The 13507-nt window shown below is 43.0% G+C and overlaps 2 protein-coding genes and 1 pseudogene across 4 annotated transcripts in view; 2 read left to right on the forward strand and 1 right to left on the reverse strand.

Annotated features, from left to right (window-relative positions):
- The first annotated feature begins 1738 nt into the window (after positions 1–1738).
- On the forward strand, positions 1739–9504 carry CD1H11orf52 (chromosome D1 C11orf52 homolog). 2 transcript variants are annotated; one of them, XM_003992346.6, is made up of 4 exons: positions 2040–2775; positions 7292–7329; positions 8313–8368; positions 8592–9504. In XM_003992346.6, the coding sequence occupies exons 1-4, from the start codon at positions 2744–2746 to the stop codon at positions 8838–8840; spliced, it is 375 nt and encodes a 124-aa protein (XP_003992395.1). In that variant the 5' UTR covers positions 2040–2743; the 3' UTR covers positions 8841–9504. The 2 variants fall into 2 exon arrangements, with proteins under 2 accessions (XP_019666831.1, XP_003992395.1); XM_019811272.3 differs by lacking the exon at positions 7292–7329 and having other exon boundaries at positions 1739–2775.
- LOC102900311 lies at positions 4805–5233 on the reverse strand (annotated as a pseudogene).
- Positions 9505–9647: 143 nt separating the features above from the next.
- The window catches only part of DIXDC1 (DIX domain containing 1), a 73601-nt gene continuing 69741 nt past the window's right edge, over positions 9648–13507 (forward strand). For both annotated transcript variants that reach the window (XM_045038279.1, XM_019811274.3), the window contains exons 1-2: positions 9648–10013; positions 11129–11220. In XM_045038279.1, coding sequence (XP_044894214.1) covers positions 11164–11220 — 57 coding nt within the window. In that variant the 5' untranslated portion in view covers positions 9648–10013; positions 11129–11163. The remainder of the gene's footprint in view (positions 10014–11128; positions 11221–13507) is intronic.

Raw genomic sequence — 13507 nt, forward strand, 5'->3', positions numbered from 1 at the left:
GAAGAAAAGGAGATTAGAAAGGGTTCTAATTGGACTTCAGCCAAAATGACTTTACAATGATCTATTCTGTAATTGTTATTTTTATGGGAGCTTTATTTAAAAGAAAGGCTTCCTGGGACACCCGGGTGGCTCAGTTGGTTGAGCATCCAACTTCAGCTCAGGTCGTGATACCAAAGTTCATGAGTTCAAGCACTGCATTGGGCTCTGTGCTGACAGCTCAGAGGCTGGAGATTGCTTTAGATTCTGTGTCTCCCTCTCTCTCTCTGCCCCTCCCCGACTCATGCTCTGTTTCTCTCTCTCTCAAAAATAAATAAACATTTTAAAAAATTATCAAAAAAATAAAATAAAAGAGAGGGTTCCTTAGCTAGAAAAAAAATTGAAATCTCTGATTCAGTCCAAATCCCCACACCATTCAAACTCTTTTATGACCATTAGTCAACTTCTTCCCGGACATTAAAAAAAATTTTTTTTATTCATTTTTGAGACAGAGCATGAGCAGGGCAGGGGCAGAGAGAAAGGGGGTCGGGGCAGAGGATCCTAAGCTGGCTCTGCACTGACAGCACAGAGTCCAAAGTGGGACTTGAACTCATGTACTGAGAGATTGTGAACTGAGCCGAAGCCAGTCACTTAACCAACTAACTGAGTCACCCAGGCACCCCTCTCTGGGCATTTTAAGTGATGGGGAACTTTGTAAGTTCTTTCTCACAGTTCTTCATCAGAACTCTTTGGACATAATTCTAATAAATTCTTCCTTCTATTGGCCCAGAATCTTCATTTCAGTAACTTCTGCTTATTGGTCTGGTTGTGTTCAGAAAATCAATGTAATCCTTCTTTCACTTGGAAGCCCCTTTTAGATATTTTAAAATAACTATCCCATCCTCTTAAAGTTTCTCTCTCCCAAGTAAACATGCCTAATTCTTTTAACTATATCTTACAAAACTTTTTTAGAAAGTTTATTTTTTAAAAAATGTTTGTTTGTTTGTTTGTTTGTTTGTTTGTTTAAACCATCTCTACACCTAACATGGGGCTCAAACTCACAACCCCGAGATCAAGAGTCACATGCTCCTCTGATTGAGGCAGCCAGGTACCCCTAGAACTTTCCAAACTATTTATCACCTAGACAACTTTCTGTAGAACACATTGCCTTTTGACAGTGTAACTTGGAATTCAACATGTGGATTAAAATTATTATTCTAGTCATGGACTGACTGATACAGACTTCAGTGGAATAATCAATTCCCTTGTTTATCACTGTAGACTTCTATTAATACTGCTTAAGGTAGATCAGGTTTTCTGGGTACCACAATACACTGTTGGTTCCTTTGGAGTTTCTGGTTATAAAATCTCTTTGATGTTTTCCTTAAAATTTTTCCTTTAAATTAGAGAGAGTGGCTGAAAAGGGACCAGGTTGTTGGAGGGCTTTGAGTGCCAGGCTAAGACGTTCAGATATCAGGATGAAAAGAATACTGTTGATGCTGGCGCATAGAAGGGCTTGCTAGGAAGAAGCATAGCCATGAAGTAAAATGCTAGTGCAATGATCCAGCACAAGATGATAAAGTGAGATGCTTTGCCATCTGACAATTAGCTGAGAAGAAGTGATAACAATAGGTAGGACTTACTGAAAGCTTCCCATGTACCAGGCTGTGGACTAGAACTTTGTATACGTTACCTCACGTAATCTTCACCCAATCCTTTATAACTCTCACTCTCATTATGCCCATTTCTCACAAGGAAACAGGATGGGGAGGAAGGAAATGTCCAGTGTACGCTCTGTGGAGTGCAGAGCTGAGTGGTGGGTCCTGAACATCCACAAGGGGCATACAAATAACAGGGCATCTGGGCAGTGTGGGGGTGGGAGCCCTGAAGACAAGCCTTATGGGTTTCGCAAATTCCCCCAGAGCCCACATTTTCTATGGAGGAATTTGCTCGACTGTACCCTGCTCGCTGGTGAGTGCAGAATGCTTCTAACTTTGGGTCATTGGAGGGAGAGTCTCAGTTGAGTTGGAAGCAGAGATTCTGTAGTTCTGTACTGAACATGAGGAAGTGAGTGGTCAAGATGTGCTGAGAGGCCATTCCAGTCATAGAACCATGTGATTTCTGACCAGAAAGGGGATTAGGTAATGAGTTTAGTCCTCCTCTCTTTCACCATCGTGGAAAAAAGTGATCTGCTCACATCAATTCCAAAAGCAAGGGAGGATATGAAAGGAACCCATTTCCCTAAATTAAAATTTCCTAGAGACTCCAGTATTCAAACCCAGATTCTGGACAGGGATAATAAGAAATTGATACTGATTACCTTGAAAGTGAAACTCCACTAAACCTGAGTAGTGCCGGGAAACACAAGGTAAGACCCTTGACTCCATTGTAGAGAATGTATTTCAATGACAGTGTGATGTAGTAGAGAAACATTTACTAAGGAAACCCAGAGCCCTTTGCCATCTCAGGTTTCTTTTCACTGAAGCTTGACGCTCAAAGTTATGGCTTCTTCAAAGCAGCTCCAAATCCCGAAGGTGAGATAGCTCTCACCTGGAGCCCACGTGTGTTCCTCTACCACTTGGCTGGTAACAGTCACCTGGGAATCATTCCAGCAGGTGGCTTCCAAAGTCCAACCTGCTAGGTTGAAATCTGACACTGATAGAGACTCCCCGGGAGCTCTTACTGAAAGCTAAACCAGGAACCAGGAAATGCACAAGCCTCTTTATGTAGAAAAACAGCTGGGCTCCCTCCGAGGCAACAGAGCACCATGGGAAACCGGCTTTGCTGCGGGGGACACTGGTGAGTAGGGGCAGGGGGTGGAGGGTAACATCTCTGTTCGTGGACACGCAGGCCAAGAGAATAAGAGAAAGAGTGCAGCTAGTTCTCTACCAACCTCCCGCAGCCACCTCCCTCTGCCTGGCACACCTCCCGGGTGCCAACACCAGAGCATTACCTCTTTCTGTGCTCACGTCTTTCAGAGAACACAGCCAAGCCTGCTGACGGTAGAATGGGCCAGAGCAGGATGGGAATGGTGAATTGGCACGGTTTCTCTCTGTCCTTCTCTTCCTCTCCTTTCCTTTCTCTTCCTTCCCTTCTTCCCCAGATGATGATGATAATTAATTATAGCATTGGCGAGCTTGCTATGTTCCAGGCACTTTTCGAACAATCTCGTTTACTCTTCCCCACAATGCTATGAGGGGAGGTGGCCTTACTCCTCCTGTTTTTACAGCTGAGAAGCTGAGGTTCAGAGAAGTTGACTTGTCCCAAGTCACATGGCTAGTGAGCAAATAAATCAACATTCCAATCCAGGTCTGTCTGACTTCAGAGCCCAGACTTTTAACCACTACATAATTCTGCCCTCTCAAATCAAGGAAATCAACTTTGGAGAAATGTTTGTTTAAAGGGGTAGAAGTGGAGAGAAGGAGAATATCCATGAAATATTTGAATATAGCTTTCACACTTGTGTGACTTTCGGCAAATCCTGTAACTTCTCTTTTTCCTCATGTGTACAATATAGATAGCATGACCTATGTTGTTTAGATCATAGGTTTGAAGAGCAGAGGATATGTGAAAGCCTCACAGTAAATTATTCATAGTGTTTTTACTGTTCTTTCCCAGAGTTGTAACCACTCCAAACTCCCAGACCTGGTTTTATCCTGTTCACTGTTTTCTTAGCTATACATTCCAAACCTGGGTCAGTCTTGAGGATGTCTTGCTTGTGAAAAAAAAAATCATCATTATATTTAGAAAAATAGATAAGGCACATTGAAAAGCACATATGATTTGGAATCTGTACATTGGATTCAAGTCCAGTTCTTATTACTCATTCATTTATCAAACAAATATTGTATTGAATACCTATATATACCACGTATAATGACAGATGCAGAGGACGTAGCAATGATAGGAAATTTGGCCCCTCCCTCCTTGAGTAAGATACCAAAGTTCTAGGGCCTTAGTTGACCTCTCTGTAAGACGGAAACAATGATAAGTTTCCTAGAATTTTATCAGGATTGGGAGGAAAAAATTCACTTTTTAAACTCTCAGATATCCCGTAGACACAGGACATTTAGGAACATATAAGATTTTCTACAGAAAAGAGTGTAACAACTTCTTTCACTTCCTTTGTTCCAAGTTTTCATATTCTTCATTTTTGGTTAATTTTTCCTCTGATGGTGGTAATCATAGCAATCAGCTTTCACTGATGCTCATTATATGTCAGGCACTTAGCTGAGTATTTTACATTAATTATTTTATGTAATTCTTATGACAATCCATGGGGTTTAGGTTCTGTTATTATCCTTATTAATAAGAAAATGAAAGCCTGATTAAGCTAAAAACTTGCTGAAATTCACACAGCTAATCTGATAACATCAGTCTGGCGCTAGAGCCTGGCTAGAAACACTACCCCCCCCCCCCGATATTCTGACCAAAGTATACTTTTTTTCTCTTAAAATATTAGTAGATATTTTAAGTAGATCAATATTAGTAGATATTTTAAGTAGATAAATGTTGTTTCCCTCTGTTTCTCATTATCTCAATAAACTTACAGAGACTGATAGTATGACAACTAAAAAGATTTTTATTTTAAATTTATCATTATTGTTATTATTTTCTGATTACAAAAGTAATACATTCACCACAGAAAATTGGGAAAGTATGAAAGAGCAGGAAATAAGTAACCATAAATATACTAAATATATTTATGGCAATCATAAATGACAGAAACATTTTAGTATATTTCCATGTAATCCTCTCATTTCTTTCTTTCTTTCTTTCTTTCTTTCTTTCTTTCTTTCTTTCTTTCTTTCTTTCTTTCTTTCTTTCTTTCTTTCTTTCTTTCTTTCTTTCTTTCTTTTTTTTTTTGGTGCACCTCACAGTTACATTTATTCATGCCACAAAGGAAACCACACGTCCACAAGTGTGCAGCAATGCTCCATGTTCCCATCTAACAGTTTGCTGAGATTTACAGCCAGACTGAAGCTCCACCTGACGTGTACTCTAAGTAAAGTGGGTTAATGATAACCATGAGCAGGTGCAGGACTGGAAGCTTTCAAAGCTTTACTTCTTTTACCCTGGTCTTATAAACGATGAAGCCTATGCACCCCATTCCTACCCAAATATCCTGGTAAAATTGGGTATAGTAGGGCTTTGTGGGGACCCAAACATTTTTAACAAGAGTTGGAAACATCTGGGCACAGGACCCCCTCCGGCTCCCGCTCAGCCCACCCCAACTTACACAGTGACTCAGAAAGATCACCTCCATGCAATCCTTCTGAAATGTTTATGTGCATAGGTTTAATCCCAAAACATTATCTTTTTACTAACTTGACAAAGATTAAGATTTTCCATGCTATTGGGTGTTCTTCCAACATCTTTCTTTCTTTTTTTTTTTTTCAAATTTTTAAGAAAGAGGGAGACAGTGTGAGCAGGAGGGTGGGGGATGCAGAGAGAGAGACAGACAGACACACACACACACACACACACACACACACACACACACAGAATCCCAATGAGGGGCTTAAACCCCCAAACCACAAGATCACAACCTGAGCCATAGTCAGACACTTAACCAACTGAGTCACCCAGGCGCCCTCTTGCACATCTTTCTTAAGTGGATGTACAATGTTCCATTTATAGAAGATGCCATTTATGTAGTCATTTCCCGATGTTGGACATTTAGGGTATTTCCTATTTTTTGCAATTGTAAATAATGCTACAATGAGCATCCATATTTGCACCTAATTATTTCTTAGGATATGGAATTGCCACATCAGAGGATACACATTTTATGTTTAAGCCTCCTTATACTTCTTGTCAATTGCATTCTTGGAAAATTGAGTCATTTTTTTTTCATACTACCAATACAGGAGAGTGCCCATTTAGTTTCCTGAATTCTGAGCTAAAAATAAAATCCTGTCAACTGTGAGTCTAACTGAATATTCCATTTAGGTTGTGTCCAGGCATTATATAGTATCCAACTTGGGAAAAGGCTCCATTCACTAAAATTGGGTCACCCAAATCCGTGACTTTAAAACTTATATTCTCTTCATCCATTTAAGTAGAAGTAAGTAGGAGAACAGTAGCAACAAGGGGGAAAGAATTAGAGGCTAAGATAAGGCTATGACCAGGCAGAGGTAAAAAATAAATTAATTTATAACAAAAATATAAAAAAAAAAAAAAGAGGAAGAGCTGAAGTGGCAGAAGCAGAAAATAGAAGTAGAAAGACCTAGAAGTGGTTTCAGAGTTTTTTTCTTCTGAACCACCTGTAAAGTTCCACCACCGATGGTGACTCTATCTGCTCTCAACTCAGCAAGCTGCATTAAAACCAAAAGCCATACCAAAACACAAAACTCTGTCAGAAGTGTGGGAAAATCCTGATTTTTCCACAGCAGTAAAATGGACATGATTTAGAAGCTTCCCTCTCTCTCTCTTTTTCTATTTAGTTAGCAAAAGAAGGAAATTTCATTAGGGAGACAGAGGTCAGAACAGATAGGGTTGGCGCTGGTGAGAGTTGGAAATGTACTAGCAAGAAAAAGCATCCGGAGTAAGCTTCAAACTATTCAGCCTATTTCCTCAGACAAGTGTTTTTCTCTGGCCATCAAACAGTTGACAATCACGTAGACACCCTGGCTCCACTAGAGACCCCAGGGGCTCAGAAATGAGGTCTGTCCTGCAGCAAGGGCAGGGGAGCTGAGTCACTCACCAAATTCAGAGCTCCCTGTGCTGTGGATGTTAAAGGTTAAATATCTCTCACTTTCTCTGTTAATTAAAAACAAGGACATGGAAACAGGGAGGGAGATTGCCTGTTAGAAAAGGGCTTGGAGGGGCCCTAACTAGTTAACCCTGGTTGTGGCAGCTTCTGTGACTCCCAGAATGGGAACCCTATGTTAGCAGAGACTGTGGAACAAGAAAAATAATAAAACACTGAGTGCTGTAGCAAGAGGGTCTCTGAATCCAGGAATATCCCATTTTTTGGCAGGTTTCCCTTACCCTCTGCTGGGATTAGCCTGTTAGACAATCCCAGAATAGCCCTCAACCCAGCTATATCCCTGGCGTGTTGCGCCTGATTGCCTGCGGCTGTATTTTGGGTTTGGTTATGTCAGTTGTACCACTCCACCTTCCAGAACCATCCTTGGGGGAGAGATGTGGTACCCCTGATAAACACTTTCTGGCTGGCTCAGGGTGAATGGTTGTCAGAGGGAAGTGAGGGAAGGTCATCCCAGAATGTTAAGGAGGCACAGAACAAATGATAAAGGTGGGAGGAGAGAGGCCAGGACTCTTACACGTGGGTGATCTGTGTTTCACTTCACAGGAGCTGCCCATCAACTTCCCAGAGGAAAAAGAAAATGGGTAACTGGGCTTTGGGGGCGGGGGCTTGGAGTGGTCAAATTAGAGAAGAGAAAGTACTAGAACCAGTGTTTCTGGAAAGGGCGTAAGAATGAAAAGGAGTCGCAGCCTTGGAAGGGATAAAGGGAGACAGGACACCAGAGAAACTCTTTTGGTTACTGGGTCCCAGATCAGCTCTGAAATTCTGGGTCTCATTCTTTCTGTTATCTTAGAGTGGCAAGCTTGGCTGTTCATTCTTTCATTCACCCGGCAAAAATTAACTGAACACTTACAGTGTACATGAGGTGCGCTGCTGGGTCCCAAGGAGGCAGAGGAGCAAGAAGAGCTGCAAATCAAGTCTGAGAGACTTGTTTACACATAAACAAGAACTGCAATGGAGTCTGCTAGTGCTGTAATAGACTCATACTCACACCATGGGAGAATGAGGGAAAACACCAATGTCGAAGGAATAATAGCAAATTCTCAGGCTGGAGGAGGAGCAGAGGAAAGGGTATTTCAGGCAGTGCAATTATCTCATGTAGAAGGAAGGTAGGAAGGAAGGAAAGGAGAAGGGGAGGGAGGAAGGAGAAAGAGACTGACTTGATTGAAAGTGACCAACTGTTTGGTGTAGCTGAGCACTCACACTTTGCACTGGAATAGTCTGTATGATTATCTGTCTCCTCCAGCAGACAGTAAGCTCCCTGAGGCAGAGAAAATAGCCTGCTCATCCTTCAATGCCCAGAATGGGTCACAGAGCCCAGCATACAACAGGCTCTCAGCATATATTTGTTGAACTGTGTTAGGGGTGGGTGAAAACTGAGGATGGAAGATATCAGTGGCAGAGTGTGAAAGGAGTTTGGATGTGGGGATGGTAGCAGTGAAAGGGGTGAACCCAGAGGCAGGGGGATTAGTTAGAAGCCCACTATAATAGTTTAACAGACATTCAAAGAGGGCAAGCTCAGGCAGCTCAAGAGATAATGGATTTAAGGTGGATTTCTGCCTCTCAGAAAGCCAAGCAAGACGGACATTGAAGCAGCAGCAGCAGCAGCAGAATGGCACCAAGGTAATGACAGGCCCCCGTCCCTTCCAGGGGGCTGTTCAGATACAGGATCTGAGGTTCCCGCTTTTTCACCCTGGGATGCATCTGGGTCATCTTGAACCAGAACTTGCTGGTTCTGCCCTACAAAGGAGCAGAGCGAGGGGACATCGGTATAGCTGACCCTGCTTTGCAGATGAGGGGCAAAAGCAAGCCAAGTACCTCCCTTAATGCTGTCAATTTCTTGCAGGCCCATGACACAACAGGACGTATGTATGAGCAGGTGTTAGAGAAGCCTGCGTCTCAGGAGAGGAGTCGAGGCCTTAGTGTGAAGGAGAACAGCTTACATTATGCAGACATTCAAGTGTACAGCTGTACCCAGCCACGCTCTGCTCTGGAAGTGAAGCATCTTCAGTCAGAAAATGCTACAGAATATGCAACCCTTCGCTTCCCCCAGGCCACGCCCCGCTACGACAGCAAGAACGGCACCCTGGTGTGAGCCTTGGGGAGGAAGGGCCTGTTTCCGCCTCATTTCGCCACTACTCCTGTGGGGAGACTTCTGCTTTGGGGAATTGGCTGGTGGCCCAGAGATGGCTGCCACGTTTTAAACTTAACTCCAGAACCCCAGTGAGAGCCCCCCATTCTTGCTCTCTCCTCTAGGCCTACCTTTAATTTGCCACCGTGAGCTTGGAGTTGTTTCGGGGCTGGTTAGGGGCGGATGGAGTTCCACAAAAGGAGGGACTAGGAGGAGCATGCCAAAAATTTTTTGACCCCTACCTTTGCTCTTGCTTTCAAGAAAAGTGAAGGAAGAACAGGTTACCTCAGCACTTAAGTTGATTTTGTTAGGCTTAATTTAATGGTGTCTCTTTTATACACCTTAAATCTAAAGCTGAAGAAGTGCTCTGGAAAAGCATTCTGAGTTCTCACACCAGCCCCCAGGGCTGGCTTGGGCAATTCCCTCAATGGTTGGGTCAAAGGTCTCAGAACCTAAAAAAGACAAACGAGGGCAGGGGTGAGGCGTGGAGGAAACAATTCCCTGACCACCGGTTACACGTATTTCAAGTCACTGACAGCACTGCATGACCCGGAAACTCCCTTTGGCTGGACCGTAGGCTCTCGCAGGTGCAAAGTCTCTGGGATCAATAAATCGCATAAGGAACATGCCTGGTGCGTGTTGCGGGGTGGGGGGTCTGCGGGCTCTACGTAAGTGCAGCAGGTCTCGCTTAGCCTAAGGGCGGCGGGGAAATCCAGACCCTTCGCGCCCTACTCCACAGGCCTTGGCTGAGCCGGAGCTGAGATGAGGTTTGCACGCCCAGGAGGCGGGCTCTCATCTGCGGAAGAGGGGCGCTCCCTGGGCGGGATCCTGGCAGTCAGGAGGCGGAGCTGGCTCGGGCCGCAGGAGGCTGGTCCGGAAGGCAGGGGGCGGGGTCAAGACCCGCCGGGGGTTGTGGTCGGGGACGTTAGGAGGCGGGGCCGGACAGGCAGGGGGCGGGGCCCAGGTAAGCTGGGGCTGGCTCGCGCTGGCCGGTGGTGGGCGGGGCCAGGTCGGGCCCGGCCTCCGCGTCACCATGGCAGCGGGAACGCGGCGGCGGCGGCCCTGCGGCTGCAGCAGGCCGTGCTCAGAAGGGCTGGGGACAGAGATGTTGAACCAGACGGACCGATGAGTTAAGAGGTAGGTGGTAAAAGGTGGGAGGTGCCTGGGAAATAGAATTACCACTGGTTGAGCTTCCAGATCAGAAATGGGGACACACGGAGGCGTGAGATGGAGGAGCCTGGGGGAGGGTGGGGGGGGGGGCGTTGAGGAGAAGGAGGCGGAAGTTTCAGGTTCTGAACCGCTCTAAGCCTTACAGGTTCTTAGGATGCCGTACCTGATTCAGACTTTCAGAGCTTGGAGACCCGAGTAGTAATGCAAATCCCCTTTCAGTCTGTACCCCATCCTGCCCAAATACCAATGCCCTTCAGTTTATCCCCGAGAGGGATGATTCCTTAAGACTGACACAGTACTGAGAATGGAATCACAGCACGAGAGAGTTGTTAAATAATAGTACCAACTATGTAGAATGTTTGTAGTTAAAAAGCACTTGGAACAGTACACAGTATGTAATCAAATATCGGCTGCCATTATCATCAGTATCATCATTTTCCCACCCTGTTCTCTGGCACGGACCTAGTGCAAGTGGATTCAGAAGAAGTGACTAGAAAACTTCATCACTAATTGGCAGAGCAACTCCCTAGCCTGCTACTATTAACTGGGGGGCAATAAAGTGAACTTTATATCCAACGGTAACTTACCATGACGGTCAAATGTGACAATGTAGGTGATAAGACTTTGTAAACTTAAAGTACTACGTAAAACATTTCTGCCTTAAAATATAAATGCGGCCTTTCTACGTTAAAACGGAATTCCTGAGGGTGAATAGAAGTGCATGGCAGAAGCTGAGCTCCCAGTGTTTGTCCTGATTGTCTTCAGAATCCTTCCTATGATCGTTGACTGATAAACATGGGGAGGAGGGAAAATGCATCCTTGCTTGACTGATAGGGAAGCATTGCTCTTTATTACTATTAAGCCTAAGTGGGTAGTTTTTAAAATGCCCTTGGGATAGCCCTGTTGTGATTACAGTATCTTTGGCTGGATTTCTTACTAACCAGGGTACTATTTCTGAAACTTCTAGATGGTATATGTTGGTAGATTTGGAGCAGGAGCCTGACCCTAATAGATTGGTTTATCTTTGGAATGTTTTTTTCCTGTTCTGTATTTTTGCACATTCTCCCTCTTCCTATTTTAAGGTGGCCCTGATCCGGCTTTTCTAGGCACTCTGAAGATGGGGACTCAAGTGGTTAGGAGACTCTGTAACTCCCTGCTGCCCACAGAGCCCTCTGTAAGTTTCTGGTGTACTGTTGAAAGGAGTGTGATGACATTAATGGAATTTTAGTGCAGTTCTACAACTGGGGTTTCTCCATCAGGACTCAGATCCTGGAACAAAATTGTCATATATTTGCTTTCTTCTCTTGCTACCCCTTCTTGTGGAAATTCTAGCTCCCTTGATTCATTACTAATAAAATCAGGAAGATTTTATTGAAAATTATAGCAATTAGAATATATGCATTGTTTAAAAGATTTAAATGTTTGTTATAGAAATAATTCATGACAATTATAGAGCATTTAAGAAATATTGCAAACCATGATTTAAAAAAAAAAACAATAATGCTTCCATCCAGAAGCCCTCAATGTTAATATTTTAGAATGTAGAAATTTCTTCTAGCCTTTTTATATGTATATTACTTACATATTTAAGATTAAATTATGCACACACTTTTTGACTTTTGCTTTTTTTAACTTAATGTTTGTTAATAAGAAATTGTTAAAATATTTGTTTTAGTAGGTCTTCAAATGTTTGGTAAACATTATAATGATTCTAATTTTCTTGACCATTTTTCTGTTTGTTGGACTTCTGGGTTCTCCTCACCCATTGTAAATAATGAATTGATTTCCTCATTTAAGACTTCTTTTCCTTAGGGTTGAGTCCCAGAAGTAGAATCCCTACCTCAAAGAATGTGAACATTTTAAGTAATAAGTTACCTTTTAAAGGAAGAATCCTGGTGTCAAATTATATATACATCCTCCAGAAAGCTGAGAGATAGAAGGCTTCTTGGTAGAAATCTGGCTACCTCTTGCAATGAGATCTTAGGTTCTGAAGAAAGATGATTTCATCATAGTTATGAACCCTAACATATTATGAATGTCAGTCCAGAGGTATGGGGGCTTGTTGTAGTGTTTACACAGTAGAGAAATTCAAGGATTACTTTCAAAATATCCACCAGATGTCGCTAGTCTTAATCTAATTTTTACCCACAGGATTACTAGCAGATAACTTTTGAAACATGAATTTAAAAAACTCATGTAGAATAGATTTGCATGTCTGCTTAAGTACAGTTTATATTAAGCACTAGCATCTGGTGATTACTTTGGCAACATCCTACTCGTCTCTTACCATTCTGTCTCTTTTTTTCCTTTTTCTACCCACTCAGTCTGTCACACTCACCCTGTACACTCTGTCCCCACATACTAATATTGGATTCTCAGTTTTAGTAGTCGTCCTTTTACTATTCTTTTTTTCAGTCTTGTTTCTTGCCTCTATGTGTATTCATGTATTTATGTTTAACTGTGAGTTCCTGAATTTTTGTCTAAAAGAATAGAACGTGGCATATAATGACATATAACAGATCCTCAACATATATCTAGTGACTGTTTAATGAAAAAAATGCATTGATGAAGGAGAAGAAAATATAGGAGGATACCAGGAATTATTTTTTTTTTCAACGTTTATTTATTTTTGGGACAGAGAGAGACAGAGCATGAACGGGGGAGGGGCAGAGAGAGAGGGAGACACAGAATCGGAAACAGGCTCCAGGCTCTGAGCCATCAGCCCAGAGCCCGACGCGGGCGGGCGGGGCTCGAACTCACGGACCGCGAGACCGTGACCTGGCTGAAGTGGGACGCTTAACCGACTGCGCCACCCAGGCGCCCCCCAGGAATTATTTATATTTGTCTTGGAAATACACTGAAAGAGACAAAGATTCACACTTCTTTTTTTTTTTAATAAATTTATAAATTTATTTATTTATTTTTGATAGAGAGCTCAAGTGAGCAAGAGGCAGAGAGAGAGAGAGAATCCCATGAGGTGCAGAGAGAGGGACAGAGAAAGAGTACGAGCCCAGAGTGGGGCTTCATGCTTAATGGACTGAGCCACCCAGGCACCCTAATTCACACTTCTAAATTATAATTAAGTGCTAAGTGCTATAATATAGAACATGCTATTAATGTGATTTGAAGTCTGGGTCCGAGAGCAACGGTTAAGAAAGAATTCTTGAGACATTTTTGGTGCCAAAAATGTGTTTTTGTTATAGCACAGCGAGAGGACCCTTGAGCAGAAAGAGCTGCCCCGTAATTGTGAGGTGCGACAGGTTATATATTTTTAAGTTTGTGGAGGGAGCAGGGGGGAGTATAGATAGCATAGTTTCCAAGGAATTTCTGTATGCTGAAAGCAGGGACTACAGGACCTTGGAGATCTGGCTGTTGTTAAGATGAAGTTGCTTTTAGTCTCTAATAAAATATCAACATTAAGGCAGCCATCAGTTCCTTGATGAATGTCATGCTCTGCATGC

This window comes from Felis catus, chromosome D1 (genome assembly GCF_018350175.1).
Source record: "Felis catus isolate Fca126 chromosome D1, F.catus_Fca126_mat1.0, whole genome shotgun sequence".
NCBI lineage: Eukaryota > Metazoa > Chordata > Mammalia > Carnivora > Felidae > Felis > Felis catus.

What these genes read in the sequence shown, in the direction of transcription:
- CD1H11orf52 (XM_019811272.3), top strand. Translation starts at nt 2,685, where the DNA reads ATGCACAAGCCTCTTTATGTAGAAAAACAGCTGGGCTCCCTCCGAGGC. An exon ending in CTTTGCTGCGGGGGACACTG is followed by an intron (nt 2,776 to 8,312) that starts GTGAGTAGGGGC and finishes TCTGCCTCTCAG; the next exon opens with AAAGCCAAGCAAGACGGACA. An exon ending in AGCAGCAGAATGGCACCAAG is followed by an intron (nt 8,369 to 8,591) that starts GTAATGACAGGC and finishes AATTTCTTGCAG; the next exon opens with GCCCATGACACAACAGGACG.